This window comes from Squalius cephalus (genome assembly GCF_949319135.1).
Source record: "Squalius cephalus genome assembly, chromosome: 6".
NCBI classification, from domain to species: domain Eukaryota; kingdom Metazoa; phylum Chordata; class Actinopteri; order Cypriniformes; family Leuciscidae; genus Squalius; species Squalius cephalus.
This window is the reverse complement of record NC_137127.1, coordinates 12,852,359-12,875,089: the sequence shown is the minus strand read 5'-3', so window position 1 is coordinate 12,875,089 and position 22,731 is coordinate 12,852,359. Positions and strand designations below refer to the sequence as shown.

Here is a 22,731-nt window from a genome sequence, read left to right as displayed (position 1 = left end):
GAGAATCTCAGGTTTCTCAGGTTAAAAAACTAGTGTCTTTTCACTTGAGTACTACGATAACTAGAATACTAACTATTTAAAGTAAAAGATAAAATAAAACTAAAAGAGGATATGAGCACAAATGAAAAACATGGTTAAGTTAATAACATTCAGAAATTAATAGTTGATAACTGAACCACACTCAATGGCAATAACATTTGTTACCAGTATAAATAATTCCTCGTCACTATTAGGGTAGTGACTAATACAAAAAAGGAATAAATGCTATTATATAATGAATATATAATAGAATCAAGATGATAAAGGAATAAGTTCTTAGTATTTAATAATAAAATTGAAAAAGACTTTGTTACTGTTGGATTACTTGCTAATAATTAGAAGTATTAGTACCATAAAATCTATACTAGTTGGTTTTAAGGAATGAATGTCAAAACAGCTTTCCATACATGAGTTGCATTACTGAGATCCAAGAACATGTTTGTCCTTCAGTGAATGTGAGAACTGCTGCATGATCTTCCAAAGCCTTGAAAATGATTAAAACGAGGGCTTTGGGAGTCCCATAAGTTTTGGTATTTTACAATATGAACAAAGAATGCTTGTTTCCTGTTCTATGCCATAGATTACAGGGAGATTTATTTTTTTTGTCTTCAAGTATTTGACACTGTTGAAATCTGCCTTAGTATTTTTAGGTGCACACCTGAACCTGTGTTAACATGTTGAAGCATTGGGCCCCAGGGATTGACATTCCTCCCTAAATGAAAACAATGGAAATTGCTTCACCACACACTCTCACTGATAAAATAATCCTGGTTGACAAAAATTAGAACACAGATGTGCTATTTGTTATGTTTATTAGTATTTAATCTTAGAAATATTGCATATTCATCAGGGAAGTTCATAAAAATTATATAAATAATGTCTGAAAAGTTCTTCACAGTTGTTGAAACTATGCCGAAAAACGTTAACATTCTTTTAGCCGTGTTTTAAACATTTAAAGGAATGGATACAAAGCATATGAAAATACTTCCTTAGTTGACTCCAAAATGAAAATGTAAAATGCCCACTTCTAATGATGTATTTTGTAATCACACTATTCAGATTAGGATACTATTTGCAAATAGGTGTAGTTGATGAATAATATACTATTCTAGCTTCAGATACACTGTATGTTAAATCAGCGCTACATACATGATTTAAAGTGATATAGATACCTTTTAAGTAAATTATTTGTGCGTTTAAGTTTTAGAGCTTTGTTGCTCAATGGCTTGTGCGTTTAATTTCAACTCCTACATTCAAATCCATAGTCATTTTATATATAGAGGTACAACTTCTATCTTTCAGACTGAGACCTGTCATGGTAAGACTAGTGGTCTAAGTCATCATTTGTAACCAGTTAAATATACAGCATTTTCATTTTGCCCCTACACACCATCTTACTGCATGTTTTTAACTGGTGGACAGGAGTTTAATACCTCACTTAATACCTTCATCAACACCTAACCAGCTTCTGCAGGATTACTCTGCTTAAATGAGCAGGTTAGTTGTCACAAAGGTTTTATGATGATCAGGTTACACAGATCTCATTGGCCCAGATGGGGGGCTTGCTGTCATATGGGACAGGTACTCGAGCCTCTACTCCTTCTACGGTCTCATCTCTCTCCCCTGGAGCTGCCGCTCCTCCTCCTGCCTCCAAGCCTGGCTGGTCTTGACCTTCCTGCACAGAGAACGGCTTTTCCAACACTTTCAGAACTCTCTGAACCTAATGGATTTGAGAAGATGCAAATGAAAAATTGTAAGACTTTATGGAATTTATGAATCACAAATTAAAAACAAACAAATGTTTTTGAAAGAAGTCTCTTATTCTCACCAAGGCTGCATTAATCTGATCAAAATACAGTAAAAGCAATAATATTCTGAAATATTGTTACAATTCAAAATAACGGCTTTCTATTTTAATGTATTTTTAAAATGTTCCTGTGATGGAAAAGCTGTTTTTAACCATTTAATTGGAAATAATTTTGTTGTAAAAATCTTAAGTCTTTTTTGATAAATTTCATGCATCCTTGCCTAATAAAAGTATTTAATTGTAAATAAATTAATAAATCTTCTTGACCCAAACTTTTGAATGGTACTGAATGTCTCTTACAATTTAGGTGCTCTGATTTACAAAGCTAGTATGAGCCTCACCTCTGAGAAGTCACCATTTTCAGCTGCCTCTATTGCATTCTGGGCAATGTAGTTTCTGAGTACCACATGTGGGTTGTTGTTGTTCATCACACATACTCTCTCCTTCTGTAGATCTTTCACATCAACCCCTGACTCACACTCATGAGCAAGCCGCTGCCTTGGGAATTAAATAGACAACATATCCAAAAGTACATTGTAGCAGGGAAAAATAATAATTTATGTACACAGATGAATCTAATCTAAACTATTAAAACTACTTAGGTCTTATTCAGGTCTTTTTGGTTTCAAATAACAATGCTTTATAATACACTTTCATTAGAAATGAATGCCAATGGGAAATGAATGCATCAGATCGAAAGAACTTTCTGTACCTGTATTTCTTGATCCAGCAGGACCAGTCTTCAGTCTGCTTGGCCCTCAGTTGTTCTGCAGTGGTGTCCATCAGCTCCTTCAGTCTTGAGAGTATTTCAAGCTGCCGAGCGACCGTCTTCCTGTCTGAAATCATCTGGAACAGTGCAGGGTTACTCTGAGCCATGGACAGCAGCATTGCAAGCTCACTAAATTGAAGGGGAAAAAAACAGAAATATGTAAATAAAGATATTTAACCATTTATTAAAGTCCCCCTGTCTGTAGTCAATAATTGTATCCCTTAAAACTCATCTTTGATCACAACAATTTCCTGTGATTTTTTTATTCATGCCATAAAATAGCTTGAATATAACTCTACACCCTTGCTTCATTTAGTATACGCGATCCATGAATATGCAAATGAGCCCCGCCTCCACTCACTCATACAGACTCGTCTACAAGTCGATGTATCAGAATGGTAATGCATTTTATGTATCGCTCTCTACAACATTGAATACATCACAGTAATAATTTATATGATTAGCCTTTGGCTTGACTATGTTATCAAACAGCTAATAATGTGTTTCTAATGTTACACAAACCATGTTCCCGTTCACATGGCTGCCTTCTAAAAATCAGCATCCTTAGAAACACTTTGAACAACTTAGAACGTCAGTGGAGAAAGGTATATAGTTCATCGTAATATACATAATTCACACGCTATTTTTCATATCAACAGAAAAACATACCAGAAAACCTCCCTTCTCTTGAGACTCATTTAATGATATGCTAAAGCCCACCCACACGTTGACCTGATTGGTTACAAGGTAGTTTGTGATGTAAGAAACACTGGCGATTTCAAACCACTTTTGACTGCGGTGCTACAGTATAAATACTCAGTAAATATCAAACGATCTGTAACAGACAAAGCAATAGTGACACACGGTAAAAACATTTTTACTGACAAAGATGCAACATTGCTGTAAGATTCCATATAGTCGTCGTCACTCCATCATCTTTTATTATTATTTCACCACACTATTATGTAATAATGTGACAAAATCCAAAACAAGTCATTTTCAATAAAAGCTGTTTTTGGACCTCTTATGTCAAAAGATCAAGGAATATTTGATTTCTCAATTCATGACCCCTTTAAGCAACACAACTGTTTAATAATAACTGATAATAAACATTGATAATAAGAAGAAGAAATGTTTCTTGAGCACCAAATTAGAATATTAGAATGATTTCTGAAGGATCATGTGACTCCGAAGATTTGGTATGGAAGTAAAATAATGTAAAATGTTTTTGAAATAAAAAAGCCTGTTGAATTGCACTACTTGAAAAAAAAATAGGCATTGTATTAACCATGCTTGCATTTTAATGCATTGTATTTTTAGGGCTTGCATTTTTATGGGCTGAAATTCAACATGGTTGAATATTTAAGCTGTGAATATTTCAATTAAAAACATTTCAAACACATTTTCATTATTAAAAATTCAATAATCCATATTCACCTTTCATATTTCACTTCCAAAATATTCAAACTGTTTAAAAATACAACCTATAATATTCAACAGGCAATTTTCGGTCCATTTTATTTCGCTTTGCAAATTCGCTTCCACAAATCAGTGGTTCAAATACGACAGTAAATTCAACATCGACATCCAGGAACTGCAGGAAAAGCAGTAGATTGCCGAGCATACTCTCCATCTGCTGTTAGTCGATCTCACCAGCAGGTGGTGCAAAAGCGCGTGTTGTTGACGAGGACCAGCAACAGTTAGAACAAGCCATTCATTCATAAAATGAAAATGATTATCTGTGTCAGTATATATGCGGAAAAGATGATAAACACACAAAAGCTGTGTTTATGTTTCATTCAATAACTTCATTGTTACTTTCCCTGTGTAGTCTACATGTTATCAGCTTTCTCTAATACCTCAAGGATTCCCCTTCCGTCGGGACAAAACGCTTAACGTAGCTTAATGGACTAATACAGTGATATAAAAGACCAAACCCACACCTTATTGGGGATGTAGGCTGTAGGCTACTATATACTTCATACTATATGGATTATTGAATTTTTAATAATGAAAATGTGTTTGAAATGTTTTTAATTGAAATATTCACAGCTTAAATATTCAATCATGTTGAATTTCAGCCCATAAAAATGCAAGCCCTAAAAATACAATGCATTAAAATGCAAGCATGGTTAATGCAATGCCTATTTTTTTTCAAGTAGTACAATTCAACAGGCTTTTTTATTTCAAAAACATTTGCCATTATTTTACTTCCCTAACTGGAGTAATGATGCTGAAAATCAATAATATTTTCGATCAAATAAATGCAGCTTTGGTGAGTATAAGAGACTTCTTTCAAAAACACATTTATAAATCTTTCTGACCTCAAAAGTCTGAATGGGAATATACAGTAAGGTGTTACCGTGGATCCATGGAGGGTTTGTTCGCTGCTTTCAGCTCCTCTAGAGAAGCACACTGCTGCAGGAGCATCTCTGCGGCTTGTTTTATCACCTCACTTTCATCTTCCCCTGCCTCCTGTGTCGGGCAGGAAATCTGACTCAAGCTACGGAAAGTGTTGGTGAAGTCCGCACCTAGGAGGAGGAAGAGGTTACTGTCCAGCAATTATCCCGCTTCACACTTTTTATTTGGACACTCTAGTATGACAGCTACACAATCTTCATACCTGTGTTATGCATGGTCTGCAAAAGTTCTGTGATGAGCATCTCATCCTCTGGTTCCTCCTTCCTCAGCAGACCCAGTTTCTTCCTCATATTGCTCAGATAGAAGCTATTGTAGAGCGGCAGGTACTCATCCAACACCTGTTCGGCCCGGTCTGGAGGTAGGTCGGGCTGCAGGGCTTCAGCCAGCCGGGCTAAATTCCAGCGACAGATCGCTGGTTGGGCCTGGTAAGTATACCGGCCTGAACTATCAGAAGCGTTACAGATGAAATCTGGGTCGAAACTAAAGAGAAAACAAAACAAGGAAATTCATGTTCGTGAACAATAAATGCAAATAATTGCTGAACATTCTGAATAACATTAAGGCCATGTTTCACAGACATGGCTTAGATTAAGCCAGGATTAGGCCTTTGTTCAGTTAGGCCATTTAAGTAGCTTTTATAAACATTTCTTAGAAAAAACATTACTGGTGTGCATCTTGAGACAAAACAACAGCACAGTCATATTTTTAGATATGTCAGAGCAAGTTGCTTTCAGTTAAAACAGCTCAAACATGCATTTTAGTCTGGGACTATCTTAAGCCTAGCCTGTGAAACCGGGGGATAATGTTTAAGTCAGACCTTACCGATCCATGAAGCCAAAAGGCCCATAGTCCAAAGTCAGACCCAGGATGCTCATGTTATCAGTATTGAGGACTCCATGACAGAAACCCACACACTGCCACTGAGCCACCAGCCTTGCTGTTCGTAAAGTCACCTAGTAATAAAGATGCGCATTCAAATAAACACAGATTAAACATTTATATATTAAATAAAGAAAATAAAAATAAAAATGCAAATAATATGTTTCAATGGATCAATACTACAACCACAGCAATGATCTCAGTCTACCTCTCTGAAGAAAGCAGTATTCCTCTCAATGCGGTCTGAGTGATTTTGATGGATCTCTGGGTAGAAGTTCACAATGACATAATCCAGCAATTGGGTTCTGATGTCATCGCGGCCATAGCTGGGACCTTGCCGGCCCGTGGACTCATCAGCTCGTTTGAAGATCTCAAATGATCCAAACCTACATCAAGAGTCAGGACAACTTCTTCACATCTAGAAAAGCTAGACCTAAAAGACCTTTATGAGTGAAACCATTTCAATTATAGACAAAAAAACTGAAGTATCGTAACAGTGTTGTTTTTGGCCAGAGGAGAACAGGCCCACTAATTGAGCCTGGTTTCTCACAAGGTTTTTTTTCCTCAATTTCTGTTACCAGTTTGGGTTCCTTGCCACGTTCACCTCTGGCTTGCTTAGTTAGGGACACTTAATATCCAATAATATTACCGATTTGACTACACTATCGGATGAGAACAAAACTTAACTGAATTGAGCTAAATAATGACACTATTGTCTTCAGTAGAGCTGCTTTATAGCGGAATTAAACTTGTCTCATAATAAATTAACTTTACACAGTTATTGAACTGAACTGAATTGAGCTGATTTAATGCCATTATTACCTTGCTACAGCTGCATTACAGCACAATTTGAATATCTCTTATTTGATAAAGTTTGCATCATAATTCTGTTACTTTACTGTTATTACTATAGTAACTACATGTAACATATGTAACAAGGACACTTTAAAATAAAGTGTTATCTAAATAACTATGATATGATAATGAAAAACTTCAACTTCAACTAAAATTAGTAGAATTGACCTGGCGAAAAATAACTGACAAAATAAAAGCACAAAAAGATTACTAAAACCTAAACTAAAATTCATAAATGCAAAATTAAAATACTAATAAATAATATAATAGGATATAAATAATACTAAAATAACACTTCCACGAGAAAGCATTTAGGAACTAAATAAACAACTAAGGTTACCGAATAAAGGTGGGAGCAATGCGTAAGACCACAGAGCATCTTTCCATGCGTGGATTGCCATTGTAGAAGATATCCCTCATGACTCGTGAATCAGACGTCACTACTGATCCAGCTCTCGTGGTCGGCACGCCCAAGCCAAAAACCGCCTCGCTGCACAGAAACTCTCGTATGCTGGAGCGCAAAACCTTCCGCCCATCTGCCTGTCTAAAAAGCACAAAGGACAAAAATTGAAACCTTAACATAACGATGACAGCACTGTTTTCTGCAGAGCTGCTTATATATATATATATATATATATATATATATATATATATATATATATATATATATATATATATATATATACACACATATATATACATACATATATATATACATACATATATATATATATACACATATATATACATACATATATATATACATACATATATATATATATATACATATATACATATACATATATACATATACATATATACATATACATATACACATATATATATATACATACATACATATGTGTGTGTGTGTTCTATGTTTATATAGTGCTATTTAAATGACTTATTTATCTTAAGGAAAACAAAGTTTCTTTTGGTGGAAGTTTGGTAGAATGGGTGCCTTATAGGTTTGTTCCTGTTATGCTCCTTTTATACTATGTAAGGTGTATGATATGTCTTAAGAAAATCAAATAAAAAAGAGACTACTTTTATTTCACATGCCATCTCTAGTATGATAACATACAATAGGAAAACACGTGTGAAGTGTGAACAGCCAATGAGAATATCATAACATGATGTGGCAATATCTAGATAATATGCTGGCAAAGTTATATTACAGTAGCAAGTCTACCTAGAGTATGGTGTCAGTCCAGCACCCTTCACCTGGATCTCCCAGCGTCCTGTGGGATTCTCATGCAGTAATTCAGGGCTCTGGTCTACTGGGGCTTTCACTTCTCCCAGATAACATGCAGCTCCATCACCAAGCTGTCCTGCAAACTGTCCAAATTGGTGTCCGCAGTAACAATGGGCAGCAGGTTCTGATCCTGGCAACACTTTAGACCCACTGAGATACTCTGGGCCCAGTGGATCCTTCAGAACCTCATCAGCATCAAGACCCAGAAGTGCCAGTGCTGGACCTGAAACTGACACAAACTTTGGGTTCTTTAGAGGGGTTGGTTGTACCCTAGAGAAGCACGCCCCCCGGACCTGTCGGACTCCTGGTTCGGTGGACTGGTCCAGTGGAAGTTGTTTAAGAGCAACATTCTCAAACTGCAGTCGTTCAATGCAAGAGCGGCTCGTGATTACGCCCATGTCGTCCATTACCGCATTTGACAGTGATCTAAGTAAAATAACACCGGGACATGAGATATAAAGCCGTGTTAGACGAGCTCCAGCAGAAGCCATTCACATTGTACTAAAGTCTAATAAAGCTTGTTATATAAGGAGAGCGAAAGTGGAGCAATCCTTAAATAACTCCTAACAGAACCGAGTTGTTCTCAAATCCGGTCCGTCGTTGTTTTCGTCCCCCCTAGAAACAAACGCATCGGAACGTAGGCTACTATTCTAAAATTAATTCTTCGCTTATTGAATTTTTTTTTTAATGGAAAAGCTCCATTTACTTTCATTATAAAGTGAATGGTTGTAATTGATATATGACAGCTTTCGCAATGGAATAGTCCTCTTTTACTTTCTTTATAAAGTGAACGTTTAGCTGCAATCCAACTGTTTAGGAAAACGCTGGAAGCAGGGAAATGTATTATTAAGTTAACACGTTTGATATAAAATTCAAACTAACACATGTCTGGGTGTACAAAGTCTTTCAGTATCTTCTAGAGTTTTCTTCTTCAAAAACAGTAATTAGTTGGCGTTTATCACATTATGAAATAAATGTTTTTCTCCAAAACACGTTGGCCACAATTATTGGCACCCCTAGAATTTTTTATGAGTAAAATATCTTCTGAAGTATATTCCCATTAATATTTACCTTTTTTTTTTTGACAAGGAACATGACATTTTCTATAGCTATGATTTCTTGTTTCAAATGATTTTAAATATGAGGAAACACAAAGGCCAAATTCCCTTAATTATCCATCACAATGAGTAAAAACAAAGAATATAGTTCTGATGTGCATCAAAAGATTGTTGAGCATCACAAAATAGAAAGTGGCTGTTAGAAACAGCTAAAGAATTTAAAATTCCCATTTTGACCATCAGGGCAAAAATTAAGAAGTTCCAATCAACTAAAGATGTTACGAATCTGCCAGGAAGAGGACGTGTGTCTATATTGTCTTAATGCACAGTGAGGAGGAAAGTTTGAGTGGCCAAAGACTCTTCAAGGATCACAGATGGAGAATTGCAGAGATTACTGGGGTCAGAAAGCCTAAAAAAATTTATCAAACAACCCCTACATCACCACATGTTGTTTGGGAGGGTTTCAAGAAAAATCCTCCTCGCTCCTCCAAAAATAAACTCTAGCATATTCAGTTGTCAGACACGACTGGATCTTCAAAAGTGACCGAATAGTGGTCAGATGAAACAAAAAAAGGGCTTTTTGGCAGTAAACCCACCAGATGTGTTTGGTGCAAACAGGGATGAAGAGTACCCCATGCCTACGGTTAAATATACTGCTGGATCTTACATGTTGTGGGCCTATTTTTTTTGCTGGAGGTCCTGGACATCTTGTTCAGATACATGGTATTATGGATTCTAGCAAATACCAATAGATAAAAAATCAAAACCTGTCTGCCTCTGCTAGAAATCTTATAATGGGCCATGGTTGGATCTTCCATCAGGACAACGGTCCAAAACAAACATCAAAATCAACACAAAAATGGGTAACTGAGCACAAAATGAAGCTTCTGCCATGACTGTCCCGGTCCCCTAAATTGAACCCTATAGAAAATGAGTGGGGTGAACTGAAGAGAAGAAGCACCAACATGAACTTGTGAATCTGAAGGCTCTGGAGAGATTCTGTATGGAGGAATGGTCTCTGATCTCTTGTCAGTTGTTCTCCAAACTCATCAGGCATTATAGAAGAAAACTCAGATCTGTTATCTTGGCAAAAGGAGGTTGCAAAAAGTATTTAATAACAGGGAGCCAATAATTATGGCCAGCTTGTTTTGGAGTAAAGCATTTATTTTATAATGTGATTTACCCCCACTTTCAATTCTTTTACTTCAATGAAAGGTTAGATTTTTGCACATTTTTTGAATGAAAGATCAAAAGGATAAACAATGCAGATTTATTTTTTACAGCCATTTTTGTTCATATTTACCAGGGGTGCCATTAATTCTGACCACATCTATCTATCTATCTATCTATCTAGTGTGTGTGTGTGTGTGTGTGTGTGTGTGTGTGTGTGTGTGTGTGTGTGTGTGTGTGTGTGTGTGTGTGTGTGTGTGTGTGTGTGTGTAAAGAGTTGGAGAGATGAAAAGGCAAATATAACATGTTGGAAAATTTATTTTTGATTTTAAGATATATTTTTAGTTCGATCTGAGCATTGGCTTGTTGAAAATGAAGGATAACCAAAAAAAAAATATAGCACTAACAAAAGAAGAGGGACCATTTATTCCCCCTCTCCACATTGTTAACAGCAATTACGGGAAAAACTATTTTAGCAGTATAGTTCAAGGACATACAAAGAGATGCATTAAATATACATTACTTAGTTGATCATGTAATTTCTCACCTAATTAGTGACCTCTAGATGATCAAAAGTAGCACTGCATGTAGCTGACAGGAAGACCGAGTTTAAGTTTTCATGAAGTCAGCAGCATTTCGAGAAAAAACCTTAGAGTGGAACTAGCCTACTGGGTCATTGGATCAATAGATCTTTAAAATATATGTTTTTTTTTTTTTTTAAATCAATGCGTTAATCAAACATTTTAATTGTGCAACAACCTCTCAACAAATGCAGGGACTGTTGACTGTTCAATACTCATTAAACACCAGGGCACTGACAAAAATCCCTTAATATATGTTGTAAAGATTTCTTAAACTCCAATTAAATAATCCCAATAAGCCATTTACATAAGAAATCATGCAGAATGCAGATACATCCATATAGTCATCTCCTTCTCCAGAATAAATGCACATGGCACACATGCAAAGTTTCAGTCGTAATTTAAGCCCCAATATTGCTCGAAATGCATAATTTCCATTCAGCACCTAAAAGTTTAAATGAAAAAAGAAAGGCGGATTTTTGGCATTAGCATCACACTCAGACACACAAGCGTTATGTGTTTCGAATGTGCCTGTGACCTAACATGCCACATCTAAAAATAATTTTCAGTCACCCTATAAAACACCATTGTAAAAAGCTACCTGGAAAAACAAAGTCAAAATATGAAGCAGCAGTTCCAGTAGTATAAGGCTGCAAGCACAAAAGCAGAAACACTCCTAAATTCCTTCTATCCATATAAAGCATGCTCCCCAAATATTGCCCTGTTGGCTCATGCTAGTGATAGGCTCTTCTGAAGAAGCATTTTCTTGTCAACATACCTTCTTTAATTGTTGTCTACACTTTCAACAGGAGAGTTTCAAGTCATTGATGGACCTTTTGAGACCATGATAAATAATGAATAAGAATAAAAAATAAAAAAAGGACATTTCATTACAAGTGTTAGAGTATTCCCATATTATCAACAATGAGCTTTCAGTTTGTTTCTAATTTAGTGACTTTAACCTTTATGCAACTAGATTTCTATGAAAATGGTAGCAAAAAAACAACAACTAAATGGTAAATTAGGGGAAAACATACGTTTCCTTCTAAACTCATTTCTATAAATGCCAAGCTTTTCTTTAACAAGATTACCAATTATTAAATGGTGTGAGTGAAACAGAGGACTCCAGATTTAATAGTACCCATTTATTATGACCATATGGAGAGAGAGCAAAACACCCTGACCAGTCTCTGTTCCTTTAAGCCCTTTCCAGGTCATTTAGTAGGAGGCACTTGATAGCTAGCACAGGCAAACTTTATGCTTGGCTTATCAGGTAATTACAAAAACCAAGAAACCGCACAGAGTGAAAAAGACTTGAAACTCTCAAACACTGAGTGCAGTTGCTTTAGTTTCACTCATTTCAAGCCATTGTTTCAGAAACATACATAAATTCAATCACTGAAACCAAAAATACTTTGGTCAATCATTTTCCTAATGTGCATTACATGTATTTATCATCAAGTCATACTTTCAATAAAATCTGATTTATGCTTTTCATAATAAATGGTCCAATCGCGCTTTTAGTGCAATTCAAGTTTTAAAAATGAGTTCTGGGATACTGTTCCATTAATTACCTACATAAAAAAGCTGGCTTCACTACTCACACTTCATGAACTACAGGTTATGGCTGGAGTAGGTCACAGATTCAAATGCTGACTTACAGGGAATAACAATACTGGACTTGCTGGGAAACAAAATGCATCAATCATTTGCAGGAGCTAACCAAAAGAACAAAAAAAAAAAAAAAAACACAGCAAAGTAAAACTTCATTCAGTTCAAGTTGCATGATAACATGGGAAATCCTGCTGCAGCTAATTTTCTAGTGGGTCATACTTTAAGAATGAGGGAAAGGGAAAGAAAGCATGGTCCGATTTCTTTGGCAGTACAGCTCTGCGTCCACAAGTACACAGAGGGTTGAGGAGGTGACAGAGTGTTAGTCAAAGGCTTCCACCCACATTGCTCATTTCATATGGGATGGAGACGATGTTTCCCTCTAATCTTCCTCCTATAATCTACCCAACCACCATCCTGTAGTTAAGGCTACTGGTGTTTCAGTGTGCATCCTGATCTCACTGCTGAAAAGTCTGTGCCGATAAGAGAAGGGTCAAATGGAAGGCGTTCGTATATTTTCAAACAAAGATTGGACAGTCGGTAAGGAGAGTAACGCCCTCCCCACGCCCTTGCTGGCACGGAAGCAGGCATAACCCAGAAGCCCCCACATGGCTCCCTTCAACACGTTGCGTACTACCCAGCCTAAGCGAGATGGTGGAGCCACACTAAGAGAAAAAACAAAACAAAAATTGGTCATGACAGATCTTGTACTATTAGATACTGAAGTACATACAACTGTTCCAATACGCACCTCATGATCTCATGGATATTAAGCTCTTTATCCCAGTTCTTCTCAATACCAGGCACATGACCCATCCCAACCACTCCAACCACCACAGCAGCCACTTCTAAAAAGAAAAAAAGTGTGTATGAACAAGAGGTTTGAAGTAGATCGGCAGGATTCTTTCCTGTTCCCACAGATTACCTTCTCCCGCTCCCACCCACAGGTACATTGATTTTTTCAGTACATTCATGGAATTTCCAAGAAATACGTTTCAAGTTATGGGTCACCTTGCAACAACATTGACATCCCAGCATAAACGTGCCTGATAAATGATTTGTTATTAAAGCATCTAGGCTACATTAACAAACCACTATTAATTTTAACAGAAAAGCAAGCATAGGTTGTGTAAAGTGTGCAAAGAGCACTCCCTTTATAAATCACTAAAAAGCTGTCACTTTTTTGTTAATCGCGATCTCACAAAGTTCCATTTTAATCAATAAAGCTCACTGCACAATGAATCTCTCATAATGTCTACACTGTGTTATAATGAGAGGAATTGTGAGCGTGCAGAACTGACAATAAAAAATTCCGGTTTGAGTGGTGAGTGGATTCTAAGTAGTTTTTATTTTAGTTTAGTTTTTCGTGTGGTTTCTTTGGTTTTAGATATTTCTATTTTGCGGAGTCCCTCAAGTCATTTATTTCATTCTCCCGCAACACACGAGTGTCCCGCACTCAACCATCGAATCTTGTCCCACACCGCACTCTGTTGCATCGGGTTCTGTGGGAGTGCAGGCCTCTAGTTTCATGTAACAAGTAACATGACACATGTTTTTTGCCTGTATGAAGCATTGAGTGTGATATTTTTAGTTGTCTTAAGTTGTCTTTAATGTTTTCATTTTTATTAGTTTTATTTTTTTTAATACTTCTATTTAGCTTTAAGTTACATCGCTTTCATTTAGGTTTAGTAATTTTAGTACTTCAACTTCTGTTCTAATTGTTCTCATTTTTTCTAAATGTTCTAATTTTTCAAGATTTTCATCTAACATTTGTGTTTTATTTCAGTGCCATTTTAATTACAAAAACAAATTTTAATAGCAGTCACCCTGTAGTCAATGATTTTATCCCTTAAGACTCCAAAATCACCAAAACGACATTTAAACGTTCATACACCCTCTATATTGCGAGACTTCCTTGCTAGTTCGTGTTAATGATATGCCAAAGCCCGCCGGTACGATGACGTGATTGGTCACAAGGTAGTTTGTGACGTCAGAAAAAACAGTGATTTCAAACTGCTTTTTTGAGACTGTCTTTCATTCACCGCAGTATTAAAGAGAAAATACTCAGCAATGGTGCTGACTTATAAATTTGCACATGGTTTGTCTTAAAGCATATTAAAAACCCCACATCGACATATAAACAACATTAAAAACTAGATTTTTACCACAGGGGGACTTTAAAGGGATAGTTCAACCAAAAAATTAAAATTCTGTCATCATTTACTCATTTTCCCAATGACTTCCACAGTACAGACAATAAAAAAATGCAAGACAACGAGAACCAGAAATTTTCTTCAAACTATCCAAAAGAAAGTCAGTCATACAGGTTTAGAACGACATAAGTAAATGATGACAGAATTTTCACTTTTGGGTGGACTATCCCTTTAACTATGACAACACTGATCACTGGGGATACCTGAATATGCAGTTTTAAATTCAAGACATTTTTCAAATCAAATTAGCGTCGAATTATCTTCAAGGCAGAGCACTGGAAAAGACTGCAGCATGAGATGAGCGTGCCGTACTCACTTTCAGCATTAGGAGGCGCCTCCACACATCGCGCTGCCTGTCTAAGTGTGTGAGTGAGGTAGATGTCTCGTTCTGCAACAATAGTGCGGTGGAGGGCTGGAAACTCGCCGATCATCTCTGACATGGTCTGTTCCAGAAGATCTTTTTGTTTGCACTTCTCTACATCCTCCTTGCTGATAAGAGCAAAAACACATACCAAAAATCTGTTCATGTGAATCTCAAAACAAGAGCATATACAGGTCGTACTTCCCCACAATCAAAGAAAAAAAATATGTTTTGCTTAAAACTTTGCTTCAGCCCTTTATTTAGGACCATTATAGGCTTCAATAAGCTCAGTGGAGCATCATGCTAAATTTAACAGGGAAAAAAACCAACAATTCTTATTACTGGAAGACCTTGTTACAAACATTTTAATAACTGTAGTACACCATTTAATTTGTGAAGAAATCTATCTCGCAAAACTGGTCTATGTACACATGGAGACTAGTATCTTTGGCATTCGTGTCTCTTTTCTGTTTTTCCGGTTTAGTTTTTAAGACACCATATGAAGTTTTTACATTCTAAGAGACTTCTTAAAAACAAAAAATGATCGCTGTGCACATAAAGACAAAGTGGTGTTGACTTGTACCTGATTGGGTCAGAGAGGAAGCACAGGCCCCAGGCCAGACGAGCCTTCTGCCACAGGCTGAGAGCAGCTATTGCACGCTTAAAGGTTACTGGAATGGGACGATCCCCAAGGTGAAATTTACAGAAGGGCACTTTTCCTGCCTGAATTGGTTAAAAGAGAAGAAAATGCATATTTTACATGTTTACAGGTTTCAGTTTTCGTGACTGCTTGCATTTATTGTTCTTTGATAATTGGTGACATCTCGTGAGCTTAGAATTATAAGGTTCTATCTCCGTTTAGGGTAGTTCTGAGATATTGAGCATCAAAGTTTTTACATCCCAGCTGGCAAAACTGTTATGTAGTATAATCTACTATTATAGCTCAACAAGACCATCACCCTACAGGTACTTTGAGGATAGAATATCAAAATCCTGGCACATTTGGAAATGGGATTTTTTAAGATGGCCCAAATGGAGATAGAACCTTATAATTCTGAGAGCTCTGATTCTGTTTGGAATTATAAGGTTCTATCTCCACTTTAACAAATAAAACCCCACATTTCAAAGAATAAATGTATATAACCATTGATTTTAATCAATTTATATATTTATAATACAAGCACACAGCTTGTAGTATATAATATAATATATAATAGTATAGTATACATCAAAGCCAAGCAAGTTTGTAAGAAAAAAAATATATTTTTATTTTCAAAGAACATGGACATGGAAAAATTACAGCTAAACAAAAAATGTTTTCTTCACATACTACACCCCACTCCTCTGTACTGTAAAAACATTTAGGAAGCATCTTACATACATTAAAAACGGTTCATTTAGTAGATTAAAACATACAAAATATTGTGTAACATCATGAAAATTATGTTTTCATCCCTTTCCACCCCACCCCCTCTGTGCTCTGAAACATTTAAAAAAATGAAAGATGGATTATTTAGAAAGAAAGATAGATTAGTTAGAAAGATAAAAAGAGGGATTAGTTAGAAAGAAAGAAAGAAAGAAAGAAAGAAAGAAAGAAAGAAAGAAAGAAAGAAAGAAAGATGGATTAGTTAGAAAGAAAGATAGATTAGTTAGAAAGAAAGAAAGAAAGAAAGAAAGAAAGAAAGAAAGAAAGAAAGATGGATTAGGTAGAAAGAAAGAAAGAAAGAAAGAAAGAGAAAGAAAGAAAGAAAGATGGATAAGTTAGAAAGAAAGATAGATAGATAGATAGATAGATAGATATATAGATAGATAGATAGATAGATAGATAGATAGATTAGTTAGAAAGAAAGAAAGAAAGATGGATTAGTTAGAAAGAAAGAAAAAGAAAGAAAGAAAGAAAGAAAGAAAGAAAGATAGATTAGAAAGAAAGACAGATGGATTAGTTAGAAAGATAGAAAGATGGATTAGTAAGAAAGAAAGAAAGAAAGAAAGAAAGAAAGAAAGAAAGAAAAAAAGAAAGATAGATTAGAAAGAAAGAAAGATGGATTAGTTAGAAAGAAAGAAAGATGGATTAGTTAGAAAGAAAGAAAGAAAGAAAGAAAGAAAGATTAGAAAGAAAGAAAGATGGATTAGTTAGAAAGAAAGAAAGAAAGAAAGATGGATTAGTTAGAAAGAAAGACATATTAGAAAGAAAGAAAGATGGTTAAGTTAGAAAGAAAGAAAGAAAGAAAGAGAGAAAGAAAGAAAGAAAGAAAGAAAGATGGATTAGTTAGAAAGAAAGAAAGAAAGAAAGAAAGAAAGAAAGAAAGAAAGATAGATTAGAAAGAAAGAAAGATGGATTAGTTAGAAAGAAAGAAAGATGGATTAGTTAGAAAGAAAGAAAGAAAGAAAGAAAGAAAGAAAGAAAGAAAGAAAGAAAGAAAGAAAGATAGATAGATTAGAAAGAAAGATGGATTAGTTAGAAAGAAAGAAAGAAAGAAAGAAAGAAAGAAAGAAAGAAAGAAAGAAAGATGGATTAGTTAGAAAGAAAGAAAGAAAGATGGATTAGTTAGAAAGAAAGAAAGAAAGAAAGAAAGATAGATTAGAAAGAAAGAAAGATGGATTAGTTAGAAATAAAGAAAGATGGAATAGTTAGAAAGAAAGAAAGAAAGAAAGAAAGACAGAAAGAAAGAAAGAAAGATGGATTAGTTAGAAAGAAAGATATATTAGAAAGAAAGATAGATTAGTTAGAAAGAAAGAAAGATGGATTAGTAAGAAAGAAAGAAAGATGGATTAGTTAGAAAGATAGATTAGTTAGAAAGAAAGAAGGATTAGTTAGAAAGAAAGAAAGAAAGAAAGAAAGAAAGAAAGAAAGAAAGAAAGAAAGAGATTAGTAAAAAAGAAAGAAAGATTGATTAGTTATTAAGGATAGATATAGATAGATAAAGTTTGAAGACAGATAGAAACAGTTTGAAGATAGATAGATAGATAGATAGATAGATAGATAGATAGATAGATAGATAGATAGATAGATAGATTAGTAAGAGAGAAAGAAAGAACGATTGATTCGTTATTAAAAAAAGATAGAAAGATGGAAATGCCATCTTTCGCCGGCTTCAAATGTCCAGGCTAATGTCCAGCCCTTAGCTCTGTGTCCAGGCTACAGAGCTAAGAGGTGGGTTTTGATTGGTCCGTCCGTGTTCATTCAGGGTTTTGATTGGATATTGAATCTACTGGAGATAGAACCTTATAATCCCAACTCGGTTTATGTTTTGTGAGATGGAACCTTTTTATTTTATTAATAACTACTAACAACTTTTTTTTTTTACAAAAATAACACCACACAGGCATTAATAAACACCTAATGGATCAGATTATGTCAAAAACTCAATTTCGACCAAAAGTGGAGATAGAACCTTATAATTCTAAGCTCACGATCTGCTAGAAGTCAGGAACGAGTGCATGAGTTACAGTGCATGTCAGAGCCATGAGGACTGTGTAAGTGAGGGAGAGCATGTGTATTCGCACTGACCTCCTTAAAGGCTTCTCTAAACTCTCCTCCAGGGGCCATGCCCAGCTGTTCTGTAATGTGAGCTGAGACTTTGAGCAGCAGTATCTGCATGAGGCCAGACATCACTCCATTCTGACACAAGAAATGAGAAAAAAGGATTTAGCATGTTGATAAATGAATTCAGAGGAATGCGTTTGGCAGTATAATAACTATGTCAGCGCAGTTTTCGGTTTCATGGCTGACCTGTTTAATAGCCTGCTGGACCTTCTCCAAGTTAATGTCTTTAGCCTCTTTTAGCAGTGTTTTCTCATCCATTTTAAGCATGGATACTCTGTACTGGCACAGCTCCACCACCACCACATCAGGCTGGACCGCTCGGATTGTCTAAAGCAAAGAGCATCAAATCAAAACAGCATTTAGTTAATCAGTAGCTAATACTAAGGTGTTTTACACTCAAAAATTGGTTGTGAGCCCATAATAAAAAGAAAGCCAATGCTTACTGTGGCAACATCATTCTTGCTGCTGTCGCTGAAGTGGGCAGTGCCAACCAGGTACACAATACTGCCCTCAGGTGTAGTGAGACGCGTCACAGTGTCCGGAAGGTCAGGCTCTGCTTGCCGACGCTGGGTACGAACCTGCCACAACACTTCCACCGCCTCAGAGTCTGCTAAAAAGACAAAAACATTTTCAGAATCGTAAGTAGTGGAGCAAGAACACTACATACATACAGGTCAAAAATTTGGAAGGATTTTTATTGTTTGGAAAGTTGTCTTAATCTCACCATGGCTGAAATATATTTGATCAAAAATTACAGTAAAAAACAGTAATATTAAAATTTAAATGAACCATTTCTATATTTTAAAACGCAATTTATTCCTGTGATGGCAAAGCTGAATTTTCAGCAGCCATTACTCCAGTCTTCAGTGTCACATTATCCTTCAGAAATCATTCTAAGATCGTTTCTTCTTATTATCAATGTTGAAAACAGTTTTAGCTGCCTAATTTCATTTTTTTATTAATAGTAAGATCTAAAAAAATAGTAAGATCTAAAAAAAAAAAAAAGAAATGTATATTTTATTTAGCAATGGCACATTAAATTGATTAAAGTCAGTAGACATTTATGAAACTAATACATTTTACAAAGTACTATTTATAATAAATGCTGTTTCCACAAAAAATATTAAGCAGCACATCAGTGTTTAACTTTAATAAGAATGTTTCTATAAAACCAAATCAGCATTTTAGAATGATTTCTGAAGGATCACGTGACACTGAAGACTGGAGTAATGATGCTGAAAATTCAGTTGAATTCAAAAGATAATGGCAATGGAAAGATGAGTTCTCTCTTTTTCAAGCAGTACTAGAACAAAAACATAGAAAGAATGAGCTTTAGAAAATATATGGTTTGAACCTTTGTGGTGGTGTGACATATGGAGAAAGTTTAAATGATTATAATCTGCTGAATTTCTAACTTTGCTGAACTAAACTAAGGCTAACACTGAAAACCAAATGAAAACAATACATGAAAAATAAAAACCCTACAACATATAACTGGGAAAAATGAAACGAAAATAAATTATGACTCCAAAACTAAATAACATAAAAATAGCCACAAATTAATTTTGGTTTTGATACATGGTATATTATAGAACTTGAAACCTTAGCAACCCTCCTGTATTAAAATGAAAGTGATACTACTTAGACGGTAATAACAGTAGAATGGTCTGAGAAATTTAACATGATTACTTTCTTTTAAATTACACCAGTTAACACACTTACGTTGGCAGCACTAAAATACTACAACTAAAAATACTTTTCAATCATTTTCATAATTGATAAATTAACTAATTAATTAAACATTCAAAACTCCAATAATCCTGCACTGAACAAGGAGAGGTTTGAAATTATATAGCATGACATTCATTTTGAGCAGCATTTCGTACAAAACCATATGAAAGAATCCTGGGATTCAGGTATACAATTTTGTAAACTTTAAATCAGAGATTACTCACAAAGTCCGAGAGGAAATGGAGGTTGTGCGTCATCTTCTGTCGGGCCAACTGAGTCATCCTACAAACAAAAACAATGTATTATAACCTATATAATTCTTTGTATGAACATGCTGACAACGTACACAGAACAGGTGCGAACAAGCTTGGCATTCACGTCTATCAACTCAGAACTTTTGCGATTTCATTTTCGAGGTTGAGCTAAGGATATTTTAAGCGATTTTGAAGCTTCAGTAAAAAAAAAAAAAAAAAAAAAAGTCTGAGAATTCTATGCAAGTGTGCATATTTCTCTGTCTTGGGAAATGCCCAGCTAAATAAACAAAAGACCATTATCCAATACTCTCAGTACCCACAAGACAGCAATAAAGAAACCATGTGCATTAAATCAGAATGAAAGTCAACAAAAAGCACAGAAAACTGAATGACTCATACGTTTTACAATGGGATTTTTTACTTCTTCCCTTTACAATTACAAACCACAGATGCCGATTCTATTTAGCAACTTGAATCAAACCCTCCTTTATTACAGATAAACATCCATCACCAAGCAAGCAATCTTATATATATATATATATTCTGCCAAAATCTTACCTCCGAGTTGTCCTGTTCCATTGTCCGCCGTTCAGTAAACCTTCAACCTGGAATAAAAGATCATGAGTCAGATGCACAGTGCACACACAACTCCACAAAATGGCATTTAACCATTCAACAGAGTTAAACACCCTTGGAAGGCTGTGTACTGGCCTTGCCTGTTGGAAATATGGCTCATTACTAAGCCAGACACTGTTAAAGGATTTGAAAGTTTTTTGACTTGTGTTGTTGGCTAGGCTGAGTAAAGTGAGTCATCAGGCTTGACTATCAGCCTGCCATCTTGCCTTGTGCAACTAGACCACGTATACTTTTCAAACTACTGTGATTCCAGCACACCAGTATTAGTTGGTGTTATGCTAAGGTTTTAGATATGATAAACATCTCTTTGAAGTTGCACAACAAAGCGTTTTTATGTTGACCATGTAACAGATATAATCCTACAGAAGTCAGACATTAAAGGTGACAACCTGCTGTTATCAGACCACCTGGTTAGCGCATCAAACTCAAGACAGCTTACCGTGTCAGCTCTTCAAAACGGGATTGTAAACAGTTACATTTGGGAGAAAAAAAGCCTCTCGGTCGAATTCATTTACATTCAAATTGTTAACTGACAGTTCTGACAGAAGACAAAACTAAACGCAAAATCTGATGGACTAGCTCCAATCTGAGCCACCAGTCCGAAAAAGGACCAAAAAATAAAAATAAATCTTACATTTGACTTGGTAGACAGCTTGCTCACTCTTCCCACGAGAGTAACGAATCGGACCGGGATCCAACTGTCAGTTGTAGAGAAGGATGGTTCCTGACAAGGTAGCTCGGCTACAGGCTAACTGCGCACACATACACGCAGCTGTTAGCTGATGCTATGCTAATATTAGCTAAGCCCCTTTAAAAACTTTACAGAACTGACCGAGAATAAGTTATTTAGTTCGCTTGCTGTTACGATTATAATAGTGTATTTACATTATAGAGAGATGTAAAGAATACTAAAAACAAACGCCTTGACTGTTGTTTGGTTGCTAGCTTCGGCAAAAAAAAAATGAAATGATTAAAGTTATAGCTACAGTCAGCTGCTTGCATGAAGTGTGGATCTGTAACACCGCCCATTATTGCAATGCTTCCTGGGTATAGGAGGACAAAGACTATTACAGATGATTTTATGGAAAAAGGTCGTGCCTATACTTAATCTATATTTGATTAGAAATAGAGCTAAGGACGTATCATTTTAATGTTGACAATAATAATGTTAAACAACTTTTATTTTTTAAAGGATGTCGACTGTACTTTCGTATTAATTCATATATTTAACAGGAAAAACACTTGCTTTATCATTTTAATATTTTAAAAAGGAGTCAAAAATTCCAATTGCCTTCTTTGTAAAATGTAATTTTATCGCTGTTGTTCAGATAATATTGCAGTAACTAAAGACAGCATCTTAACATGTTTATTACTTTGATTCATTACCCTGGTCATGACCACTGCCATCCCTTCAACACAAAACCACGCCAGCCAATCCGGGCCCGTTTGTTTATCTGGATTTTACTTTTGACTATTTCACATGATACAGGATTGTTAGGTTCTTCGAAGCGTATCCTGGACTTGCTGTCATAGCAGTAAGTCCG

General features: G+C 35.5%; 2 protein-coding genes across 3 annotated transcripts; both read right to left on the bottom strand.

Moving 5' to 3' along the window:
- Positions 1–309: 309 nt before the first annotated feature.
- Positions 310–8,648, bottom strand: selenoo1 (selenoprotein O1). The gene is made up of 9 exons (XM_079874482.1): positions 7,963–8,648; positions 7,111–7,314; positions 6,124–6,301; positions 5,859–5,989; positions 5,239–5,516; positions 4,978–5,146; positions 2,559–2,744; positions 2,188–2,344; positions 310–1,759 (listed from the first exon to the last, which is right to left on the bottom strand). The coding sequence occupies exons 1-9, from the start codon at positions 8,514–8,516 to the stop codon at positions 1,565–1,567; spliced, it is 2,052 nt and encodes a 683-aa protein (XP_079730608.1). The 5' UTR covers positions 8,517–8,648; the 3' UTR covers positions 310–1,564.
- A 4,149-nt stretch (positions 8,649–12,797) lies between these two features.
- On the bottom strand, positions 12,798–22,222 carry trabd (TraB domain containing). Of its 2 annotated transcripts, none has more exons than XM_079874501.1 (10): positions 21,822–22,222; positions 21,110–21,156; positions 20,522–20,579; positions 19,010–19,176; positions 18,753–18,893; positions 18,531–18,641; positions 15,603–15,742; positions 14,975–15,147; positions 13,197–13,293; positions 12,798–13,110 (listed from the first exon to the last, which is right to left on the bottom strand). In XM_079874501.1, the coding sequence occupies exons 2-10, from the start codon at positions 21,128–21,130 to the stop codon at positions 12,939–12,941; spliced, it is 1,080 nt and encodes a 359-aa protein (XP_079730627.1). In that variant the 5' UTR covers positions 21,131–21,156; positions 21,822–22,222; the 3' UTR covers positions 12,798–12,938. The 2 variants fall into 2 exon arrangements, with proteins under 2 accessions (XP_079730627.1, XP_079730628.1); XM_079874502.1 differs by having other exon boundaries at positions 19,010–19,173; positions 21,822–22,210.
- Between the last annotated feature and the right edge of the window lie 509 nt (positions 22,223–22,731).